The sequence below is a fragment of the Bactrocera neohumeralis genome, chromosome 3 (assembly GCF_024586455.1).
Source record: "Bactrocera neohumeralis isolate Rockhampton chromosome 3, APGP_CSIRO_Bneo_wtdbg2-racon-allhic-juicebox.fasta_v2, whole genome shotgun sequence".
Lineage (NCBI taxonomy): Eukaryota > Metazoa > Arthropoda > Insecta > Diptera > Tephritidae > Bactrocera > Bactrocera neohumeralis.
Genome location: NC_065920.1, coordinates 8,698,199 through 8,710,390, shown reverse-complemented (window position 1 = coordinate 8,710,390; position 12,192 = coordinate 8,698,199). Strand labels below are relative to the sequence as shown.

The window sequence follows — 12,192 nt, the reverse complement described above, 5'->3', positions numbered from 1 at the left end:
GTCCGACCGACTTATTTTGGTGTATATTTTGAGTATGAATCGCGTTCTTGTTCGACTCGTTCCGATAAAACTGATTTTTTTTCCAAAAAGAGAGACAAAGACAGATCTCTTTGGATATACTTGATAGAGCGTATTCCGGTCCTACTATCATGGAGAGCATTATAACATAGATTTATGAGTTTAACATGCAAATAAGTCAACAATCATCGGAATGGAATGGAAAAAAACGAGCCGAAACCAAAAAAAAACATGCCTAAGTCGCTCAAAAATCAAAGTGATGCTCATTGTTTGTTTCGATATTCGTGGTTTGGTACATCATGAATTTTTTCCGAATTTAAAGCCAAAAACGCAATGAATACCATCGATCAACTACCGTATTCAACAGTTTTGGCTCCGTGTGATTTGTTCGTGTTCCCCAAACTGAAATTGCCATTCCGTGGAACTCGAAGATATAAAACAAGAAGGAGCTCAAGGTCATCCCGAAAAGTGCTTATGAAAAGTGTTTCTAGGACTGGACTTGTCGTTGGCATAAAAGTATTAGATCTGGTGGGGATTACTTTTAAGGTGATAACATAAATTTTTTCAAGACCTCAAACCTAAGAGTCTCACTTAAAATGTAGCTTGCTGTAGCTTTAAGTATGTATATACAGTTTGAAAGCCTTTATCCAAAAGTTCCAAATAACATTCATTGGACGATCTTGAATAAGCTGCTCTATATGGGCTTCTCTCTTTTCATTCTAATATGCACTTATGGCCACACTAACTCCAATTTAAGTCAAACTCTTTGTTTTTGTTCAGGAAACTCCACATTGGTTTCCCTTCTCTTGTTTCTAGGGCATCCAAAGGTCGAATCGATATACGACGTCAATCAGCTCTATAAACAGTTTTTGTTGCTAACTTGTTGATTTGTTGATTTATTTGAAGTCATCGAGCAAAAGTGCTTTCCAACAGCTTTCTTGTAGAATCAGACCAGAGTTTATTTGTTAGCATAACTCGATTTTTAAGTTTGGAAAAAATACGATAGTAAACAGAGGTAGACTTAATTTAGATTAATGGTATACGTTCTTCCAGTACCTTCATATCGTATTCAAAATTAAATTATTATTAAAATAATGACAAATTTAAAAAAACAAATACTTTTTTCTCAATTATATGCTCAAAATATTCCATTTAATTCTTATAGGATTTACTTCTTAAGTGATCACTCTAACAGATATATTTTTTATAGCGACTCACTCATATTTTATACACATATCTTTACGTGCACATATGTATATGTGTTTGAGTTTATTTGCACAAGTGTTGCTCGTTAATATTATAAATTGAGTTTTGAACAATTTTCTGAATGCATTCAAGTATAACAAGCAACAAAACAGCTGTTGGACTATCAACAACTGAGCAACAGTGATATAGGAAGAGGTGGAGTGTGAGAGAGAAAAAGTGAGAAAGTGCGTATAATCAGTGAAAGGTTGCGAAAAGTTATGAGGGAGTGTGTGTATAAGTCTTATAAATGTGCAAACATATAAGTTTATTTACATTAGGGTGGTTTTAAATACAGTAAAATAGTTTTTAGAGCAAATTTTATCGATCGGATGCTGTGGATACTATTATGCAATGAATAGATTTCATTTTAAAAGTCCGTTTTTGTTGTTAAATGAAACGAAAAACAATATTATTAATACTTTATGGACTGTTAGAAAACTTTGTGTCTTCTAATTTACCATGTTTTTTTTTCTTTGAGTTCTGAAATTCATAAAAAACAAAATTCCAATAAAACAATGAAATTTCAAATGTTAATATCTTTAAGTTTGATTTACGAAAGAATCGTACAACACTTTTTTGAACAGCATTCAATTTCCTGTAAAATTCAAGTAATTAGCTATTTTTTCAAGCAGTTATAAGGAAGTTATGAATTATCATATCTGATAATAAGGAAAAAATAAACGGAAATGTAAGACATTCTTTGCAATTAAGAGCACATACTTGGAGTGATTTTCGTAAACCTGTTTATCAAGCAATTCTTCAGAGTACAAGACACAAAAAAATATTTGGTTTTTTGAGCCACCCTAATACACACATACACTGCAAGACACTTTTTATAACCTTTACTTTGATATATTTACAATTTTTTGTTTATATTTGGACTTTATACTGCGAATATTATAATCATGTGCATGTTTGTGCAACCCCATCTAAGTATATATGTATGTATGTATGGCGCATTGAAAATAGGTCGTCTCCTGATAAATTCATGCAATTTTTCTTGCAGTTTGGGCGCTTCAGTCAAGCATTAAATTGCTGCTTGTTATGCGTAAATTTATTCTTGTTTCCTCAGGACTTGCAAAAGTTTTAATTTCGTAAATTAAATGCAAAATGCAGGAGAGTAAACGATTTGGGATTAAAAGTATATTATAAAAGCAAGAAAACCCCTTAACTTTCGTTGCAGAGAAACACAAATACAAAATATTGCTTACAAGAACTGGATTTTGTTCGGCCAGTTTGTATGACAGCCATACGTTATAGTAATCTGATCAGAACAATTTCTTAGCAGATTACATGAATGCCTTAGGCAATAAGTTATGCCAAATTTCTTGAAGATATCTCGTCAAATAAAAAAGTTCTCCATACATGGATTTTATTTTGATTGATCAGTTTGTATGGCAGCTATAGGCTATGGTTACCCGATATGAACGATTTCTTCGGAGGTTATAGCGTTGTCTTCGCTAATAATCTCTGCGGAATTTCGTGAAGATATTTCGTCAAATAAAATAGTTTCCCATACAAGAACTTGATTTTGATCGGTCAGTTTATATAGCAGCTAAATGCCATAGATGTGCGATATTGACGATTCTGTCAAGTAAGTAGCTTCTTAGGGAGATCAGGACGTGTGTAAAATTTCAGAACGTTATCTCAAAAACTAAGGGACTAAACATAGTTAGGTCGACGCAGCTTATCATGCTGATCATTTGTATAGTATACATGTATTTTATACAAACTTTGTGACAATCTTATTATATCCTATTCAGATTATAAAAATACAGCTGCTTCGATCTAAATTTTCTTAACATTTGATTTTCTCTAAGCTGGAATACTATTTTATTTATTTTCAATTTATCCCTTAGAAAAAAATTTGAAAATTGTCAGTAAACTCACAACTGTGTGCCTGTTCATATCAGTTGGACACCAACCACATACTTATTTCTTGTCAAAACTTAACCCAGTCTACTCATAATCTAGAAAAAAATTAAATAAATAACCTAAAATATAAAATACATTTCTTAACCTACTCAAGCATATTTTTCATTTTTACAGTGGAATCTATTTTTTAAATTACCCAATTTATATTGAGTGAACAGCCATCAATTCACTCAATACAGCCAGCGCGTGCATGAACACACACCACTAATCTCAGCATGACTGCCGCACTTGTGTACATTACATTACACACACACTGGCACACAACTCCATTTTTTATACATTTGCGATTGCTTGGCATCCTTCATCAATTTATATGACGCATAAGTTTGCTAAATTGCGTCTCATCATAACCTGGCTATGATTTATTGCCGCAATTATTTACCTACTAAAAGTGTTCAGCATCCTTTAGCAGCACTGCAAGCATACATACATATTTGCTTATGTTTATATACGTGTGTGTTTGCGAAAAAACAGCCCAAAAAGTTGTTAGCGCCAATCTGAAATCCTTTCAATAATGCAATTCATCAAAATGCAAAACAAGCACAACACTTCGATACATACTATATGCATGCAAGTGTGCGTGTGACTGTGCGCGTGTGATCTGCTAAAAATTCACATCACTCATGACACAACATGTGGCACCAAAACACACACCCATTCTGATTTCACCCACCCACGCTTTCACCTATGCTCACCTTAAATAGCGGTGTGCGCAGTGGGTGTGGCAAAAGAAAATTGGCAGTAAGCTTGCGAGAAAGTGAAAGTTTAGTGAAAGTGTGAGTGAAAGTATGCGGGGGAGGCAATGCTCCAATTTGCATATTTTTGCGATTTTTCTAAGCAAATAATGCAAATTGTTTAACGTCACTGGTGAAACCGTGCGAAAGGTGGTGAGCCATAAAAAATTACCCAAAAGATTACCCCACATTGGGTTGGGTATGTTCAATAATTTATCTTTATATATTTTTTTTTATTTTAAAGGCACTTTCCAGAATTGATTTTCATCGAATGCGGTTTAATACACCATTAATAATAATCTCGCCCAAAAATATGTGCGCTCTGAAGTACTAAAATTGAAGGTGTTTTAAATTTATTTGTTTTTTAATGTAACTAATAAGAAGCTTGAAATTTCTTAGTAATAAAAATTCAAAAATTTATTTGTACTACGAACTAAAAGCAGTACTAAAAATATTTTGTGATTCTCAACACTTGCAATCTCCCTTCATTTTCTGGCAACTAAAGTAAATATCGAATTTTTGTTAAAATAATTAGCTACCAAATGCAATTTAGTACTAAAAATAAAATGAAATTTAGTACTAAAGCCAGTATAAGTTGAGCTGAAATATTTGTATTAAAAAAATAATTGAAGCGTTTTTTATAATACAAACTTTTACTATTTGAATATTCCATTAACTGCGGCAATTAAGTTCTAAAAACTACTTTCGTGCTAAAAGAAACTTAAATTAGGGATTTTTCCAATAAATATCAGTATTGTTAAATATGTACCAAAATGGTCACGTAGATTCAAAAGTTGAAAAACTTTCGTTTTTATAAAAATTTGGCTTAAAACTTTATTGATTTAGTACTAAAACTACCAAAAGAACTCCTTAATATTGTTATGAAAATAAAATTACTATAAAATCGGGAACCAATTTTGACCACAATAAAGGAGTTATACAAAAACATAAGTAATTTAATGTACTAAAAGCTACTACAGCCAAATTGATTTGATAACTGTTTAAAAATGTGTCGAGTTTTAATTCATTTTACTGACGTAATTTGTCGAATAGGATACTTTTTTTAATAAAATGCTTTAAATTACTCAAAATTTATAAAGAATTTTTAGTACATCTCGTTTTATGCTTCCGAAAATATGTAATCCTTAACTTATTAAAAAAAGCTTCCTGCAAAATATATTTAAAGTTTTAGTACTACTTTTTTTTAGTACAATAAAATATTCACTTTTCATTTCATAGCCCCTGGAATACCCATTTAAAAGTAAACATTCATTCTTGAAATATTATTTATTTTAGTAGGTACTTTTTAGTACTTTTTTAGTACAAAAATTTGTTTGCTAAAGTTTTTAGTTTTTCCATTTATTCAAAAATTAGTACTTCAGTAATTATTTTTTTCAATTTTTTTTGTTAGTAGTAGTTGGTTTTGGTAATAACTCGAATTGGTACTAAATTTTGAAAAACGTATTAAAATATTATATACTCACTAAATCACAATTTGAGTCTGATCCTTTAAATTATGGTAAGATGCATATTATTAGGAGAAAAATCGTGATTTGTTTGACTTAGCTGCTACTTAGTAGTAGTTGATCTCCCTGCCACTTTTTGCCATAGGTTCTATGATTATTTTTGTTAGCAGTAACAAAATGTGCATAGTGACTCATTCGTTTCTATACCAACTTCCGCTGTGGGGTCCTCAAGGGCCTGGACGAATCTAAATCTCTCAGTTTGGCAGAATTGGGTTGCAGGCCCGGATAAGCTGCATTATCTGGTTCGGTTTCGGTAGTGTCGCTAAGAACCATACCCTTGTTCGTGGTTGGAATAAATTGCGGATTTATATATGTACATAGCTGTACCGATTGCTCGCCATCACATGCTGACATTTTTTTCTGGCCTAAGTACTATCCAACATTCGTGCATGATGATGGCGGACCTGGACTGCTTAATGGGAATTCCAGAGCCATGTTTGTGAGAGAAGCTTGCACGTACATTTAAATTGGGCTATGGTGATTTTTCTTTCGGGATATTCCTCATCACATCAGCGAAACATTTTGCGGATTTCACGCCCTTTGTCTTCGGTCTTTTGCTGACAGCTTAGAACGTTCAACTGACCTCAGTCTCGTGCCTGCCACTGTTGGCGGTTCAAGCTCAGGTAAAACTCAAAAATCAGTGGATTCTTAGAACTCCTTTGTGAAATCCTCATTGATTAGCGATTACAGCTGCACCCTATCTTGCCCTTGCACCTAGACCAAGCTTCGCTTCTGTCTTTGCGCTGGCTGTTTTCGAGCCGTTAAAGATTTTGGGACGAGTTTAGGGGGAAACGCTTGCCATTTGACTCAATATCGTTGACAGGTCTTCTTATTAAAGAGGCCTGCTTAGAGGGATCTACGCAATCAATGCTCCGTTGCAACTGCGGTTATTTAAGGGCGTCTAGAAATGTTGATCGGTTGCACGGAAATGATATCTTGATACAACACTTCCTTTACCCCGAACCATACCAACAATGTGCTATGTAGGAGCAACGAACGCCCAGGTCCTTATTCACCTGATTCTCTTCCCCTGAGTGAACGTTTTCCACTTCCTTCGCTTCCTACGGCGGATACTGAATCTAAAATCTTCAAGGCTGGAGTGTTGTATTACATCCGGACAACATGATCTAGCCTGCGTAGCCGCTGCCTCTTGATTTGCAGAACTATATCGATGTCGCCGTATTTCGTACCCTCATCCATCTATCCATAAATTATCCGTTACGAAAGCGCAAATAATCATAAATCTTCCGCAAAACCTTTCTCTCGAACACTTCTAAGGCCGACTCATTAAATGATAGCATTTCATATGCCTCCGCACCATATTGCAGAACGGGAATAATGAGCGATTTGTAGAGTTTGGTCCTTGTTCGTCGAGTATTAGGAAGAGTGATTCTTCATTGGATTTTAAAGCTGATATTGTTGATGATGCTGGTTCTAAGATAAACCGAAACCATCTACGACTTCAAGGTTATGACTGTTAAGAGTGACGTGCGAGCCAAGTCGAGAAGGCGAAGACAGTTTGTTTGATGACATGAGATATTTCTTCTTGCCCTCATACAAAACCAGAAATTTAGCATAATTTTTGAATTAAAGAATTTTGTATTAAAAATGTAAACTGTACTAAAGAATTTTAAATTTTTATGACAAGTTCTTTTTATAATATATTAATATATGTAGTCCACACATACCATAAATTTAAGCAAACCAAATTTAACTCTCTCCATTTGTTAAACTGCTAAAAAACTAAGCATATTTCAACTTTCTTTCTTCGCTTCCAGGTTGTAAACTCGCGTCGCGAAACGGATGCTGGCGTCTACTGGTGTGAGGCGAAAAACGAGTTGGGCGTGGCGAGAAGTCGAAATGCGACGCTGCAAGTTGCCGGTGAGTTCGCAAGAAACTTCATACATTCATATAAGCAAATAAATCTAATATGCACACACACACACATACAGCTCGATATCAATAACCATCAAATAATAAATAAGCGTGTGTGCGCACATTTTATGGCACGCCAAAGTGCAAATACTTAAATGCATATGGCGCTACTTAGAGCCGCGCAACGACATGATAGGGTTAAAGGATATTATAAGAAAAAGAAACTGAAATAAAATTTGCAAATAAAATTAAAGACAAGCAGCGAGCAACTGGAGTCAATCGAGGTAACGATGCTGCCACTGGAGACTTGAGGCGCGCGAGTGTGCTCTTTCTGAGTATGAGTGTTTGTGTGAGTTGAGCGTGTGTGTGATAGTTGAGGGTATACTGCATATGTGAAAGTTGAGTGTGGCTGTGTGACATTTAAGAGAGTGTGTGTATGTCATTTGAGGGTGTGTGTGTGTCACGTGAAAGTATGCGTGTGACATTTCAGAGTGTGTGCTGCTCACAGACGACTTTTGAGCGTTTCACCATTCGCCTTGTCCCCGAAGCGCCGCTGCTCCTTTACTGCCAGCCTTGCCGCATCCACACGCACATATGTTCTTATGTTGCATGCGTCTGCTGTCAGCTCAAATAACACGCATTTCTACAACAAGCTTGCACGTTTAAGCTTCTTTTTTTGGTATTCATTGCTCTACTCTAGCTCAAGTTATGCGAAATTTATGCAAACTTGCTTGCTTGACTGAAGAAATTTCCTTGCACGCGTGTGCGGCAGCGCAGCTACTTTGTACCACAACCACAACACTGTGTCGCCGCTACCTTTTCGACCGTTATATTTAACCAGTTTTACACATGAGCGGTCGCATACGCGAGCGCAAAGATACACAACCCGTGAAATGATACTGCCGCCAGCTTGTTGTCGCCCCTCACCACCGTTAAATTGTATATATTTTTTGTTGCCACATATTTTTCATGCTCCCACCTTATTGAATAGCTGCTGTAGCTAATTTCTGTCAATATTCTTTACTGCCTTTACATTTTACTCTATTTTCGCTCTTCTTCATGTAGTAAGTCCTTTAACGGCATGCAGCTCTTGTGTGTGCGTGCAACATTTTTCAATTTCTTATTTTTGCTTTCAAATCGCTTGGGGTGTATTTTTCAATATTTGCATGAAAATCACGAAAGGCACGTCGATGCTGGTTTGTCAGTTCCATGAATCGAGTGAGGTTGGCATCAACGCTGCCAGCAAATGTAATACATTGAAGCACCTAAACCGTTAGCAGGTATTTGCATCAAACTGTGCTGGTATGTGTGTGTGTATGTAAAAATTCTGCGCCACTCAGCTGCTGCTGTGCACACGCTCCTGGAATTATTAAATTTTTTCACTCCTTTCGCTTATTTGTGCGGGTGCCCTTTTGCCCAGCGCCAATCTTCATGACTTCCAATCAAATCTTTTCACCTTCTCCCTGCCACTTTATGCCTCCTCATTTGCACTTTTATTTATTTGTGGTTTGCTACTTCCACGTTTTCTTACTGCGCTGCCCTTTTTCACCGTAGAGAGGTTAATTCAAGTTGCGCATCATTGTTGCACGTACTTTGTTGCGGTAGCTGACGCTGGCACCTACTTTACATCCACTCAAGCAACGAAACAAGACTTGCATATTTTATGGGTGCACATATTTTATTAGTGTATCGCTTTTTTGCCACTTACTCACCTCTAACGGTACTTGGCGTGGGTTGGAGCTGGCCGTGTCCACTTCTAGTTGCCACTGCCTTAGCTAAAGTTGATTTCAGTTACTTGTGTGCTTGTATGTGCGCTTGTGTGCAAGGTTACTTTGCTGCCACATTGTCATGCAGCACGCTGCTCGTTATTGCTGCTGCCATGCCACGTAACTGAAAGTCAACTTAAATCGATAAAAAGTATTAAAAAGATTCCTTTGCTACTTTTGCCGGTGAAATGCTTATGCAAATGGCAGAGATTGTCGTGTAATATTTACATAGTAACATACTTCGTGCCGCGAGTGTGCAAACTGGGTTAAATTTATGCAGTAAAAATGAAAATTTTCTTGTAGCAGGTACTTAATTGGCTGTATTTACCATGCAACAAATGTACTTTATTGTTGCAACACTGGAGTTTTATTGGAAAACAACTCATGCCACAAAAAACGGTTAATTCGGCTTTGTAGCAATTTAAAGATGATTCAGGATTACTTTAGCAAATTAAAAAGACCGAATTACATCGTTTGTTACATCAAAGTTTATATCTTGGAACTTCTTTGTTTATGTTGAGATCTTCACCTTTTCTCTTTGTACTTAAGGTTGATTTGAAATTGAATCTAACTTATATGTTATCAATTGTAGTGATTGGATTGGAGGATTGGGTATTTTCCGATTTTCCACCAAACCGCTGCGTAAGACACGGCATAGTGACGCAACATCAACAATCTTATTTTAACATTTTTAAAAGACCAAAACCAGGGTCTGCATAAGACAAGGCATAGTTCAGCAATCTTTATTTTAAACATTTCCTCTGACGTAAATATTTTTTTCAACGGCAAGTACTGCGTATTTCTTCTTCTTTGTTTGGCTATTTGGTGCCATTTTAAAATACCAAGTGCAGCCAGGGTCTTATCCAACTGAACTCTCCAAAAGAATGAAGGTCTTTGTCTTCCTCTGCTTTCCCCGGCGAGTACTGCGTCGAATACTCTAAGATCTAGAGTGTTAACATCCATTCGGAGGACAAGAAAATCTAGTCTATAGTCAATTTCTAAGTCTAAAGCCACACTGATAAGATATAATCAGTTTGTTTACGTTTGTAACAACCCTCATTATTTTCAATTTCCTTTACTTTATCATTTACAAAGACGAGGCTCTCTTCATGAGATATATATACTCATTTCGTATATATAAAAGAGTTGATATAGTTGCCGTCTGATAACTGATTATCATGATTATCACTGGCATCCGTTGAACTGTTAAATATAACATCCCAATATTTTCAATTTCCTTTACCTTTTTCTTGGATAGTGAACTCATTCTACAAGCATACCTGGAACTATAAACCTTTAGCTTGTCACTATGTAGGTGATCTATCCTCTTGCTGTTTATCGCCACAAAACACATATTCCAATAACCGCGTGACAAGTAAGAGATGTTTAAATTGATTTGGCAGCCGGCATCGACATTGCAGCAAAGAATCGGTATCAACATTAGCGAAGAGAACAGCAGAACGACTATCTGGTTACCTGGAAAAATTACTGCTTTTTACTCTCTACTTTGTCAAAATGTGAAAAAGTTATGCAATAAACTATTTTAGCTTGTTTTAACTAATTTCGTGGCTCCAGTGGACTGTCATAACACTCTGTTGGATAAAGTAGTTAAGCCAAGACCAATTTTATAGTTGATCGCAATTTCTGTCAACTTTGAAAAGTTGAAGCATGTGATTATACCTTGAACAGGGTACATTATCAGCGTGACGAGCTGGGTCGATTTTTCATGTTCGTTTGTCTATCTGACAGTGTATATACGTTCCTGTTCCTCATTTTTTGAGAAACTGCTCTGAAATATTGCACCCGTCGTTTTCTTCTCAAGAATAAGCAGCTTCTGTCAGAATAACTGAAATCAGAACACCATAGCATACAGTTGCCATACAAACTGAACGATCGGAATCAAGTGTATGGAAAGCTTTTTCATTTGACGAAATATCTTCAAGAAATTTGGTATGGACTATTTTCTAATGCATATTTTTTACTATTTTTTCTCCGAAGAAATCTTTCAGCTCGGATCACTATAGTAAAGATGTAGATGCCACACACACTGACCGTACAAAAGTTCCAGTAAAAATTATATTGTATTTGTAAAGGATATTATAGCACAGTTGGCTAAATTTTGAAACGCTCTGTACATAATCGCTGGACATTAGCTATGATGTGGTTGACTTTTGTAACATGATCAGCTACTTTGAAAAGTATTTTTTCCCACTTATTCACAACTGAGCGTAGAAAATTAGCTTCTCAGTTCTTTTATAACAAACTCAGATTTATTAAATTAAAAAAGTGACAAATTTTAAGTGATGCGCTTAGAGAGACAATTTGTATGGTGAATAAAAAAAAATTTGTATTGCTCTTCAGAATAGAATGACCCATAACTAATGTGCAACCTTCTTATATTTCAACAGTCATTCAAACCATGCAATAAATAATCCGCCGAAAAAGCCTTAAATAATTTTTGAATGATGTCTCTATCTGAAGGCATTCTTTGTTACTTGATATTCATAACTTGAGCTTGAGCCAATATATATTTTGTTCAAGTCGAAATTTTCTAGACTCCATCTTCTAATCTTAGGAACAATATTTATCAACATGAGCTCTCTCATTATCAACAGCTTGAACTTGGCTTGTCTGGAATCTAATTGGTGTAGGATCTGTAGCAGTAGATAGTAAAGGTAGTAAACCGAAAATACATTCGAATTTAAACCATTTTCTTAGCGGAAAATAATTTGGAAGATGTCTATATCTCAAGGTTTTTTTTAAGCTCTAATATGTGAATATGTGACCTGGTCTACGGAAAGGGGGCTTAGGTGTCAAAAATAGTTAATGAGATAACGAGAAATGACGAAACGAGTTGTTTATTTTAACAGCTGTTTCCCAGAAAACAAGTTTTCGCACGTTAGCTCCCTTTTCGTAGACCAGGTCACATATTTATTTTTAATTCGAAATTTACGAAGTTGTCTATAGTCAATGCTTAATAAGCTCTACTAATTGAAATTGGATTTCTAATTTTTTTTTTTTTCAAATTCAATTTATTTAAAGCTCACTTAACATTATTAAAAGCTTTTATTATTACCGCGAAAATTTTAGCAC

At 35.4% G+C, this 12,192-nt stretch overlaps 1 protein-coding gene and 1 long non-coding RNA gene across 2 annotated transcripts in view; one reads left to right on the top strand and one right to left on the bottom strand.

Annotated features, from left to right (window-relative positions):
* Positions 1-12,192, bottom strand: part of LOC126753341 (uncharacterized) — a 288,292-nt gene that overhangs the window by 81,028 nt on the left and 195,072 nt on the right. The gene's annotated exons all lie outside the window — the stretch shown is intronic.
* Positions 1-12,192, top strand: part of LOC126753324 (roundabout homolog 2) — a 174,920-nt gene that overhangs the window by 123,611 nt on the left and 39,117 nt on the right. The window contains exon 3 of the mRNA XM_050464678.1: positions 7,237-7,339. Within this exon, the coding sequence (XP_050320635.1) occupies positions 7,237-7,339 (103 nt within the window). The remainder of the gene's footprint in view (positions 1-7,236; positions 7,340-12,192) is intronic.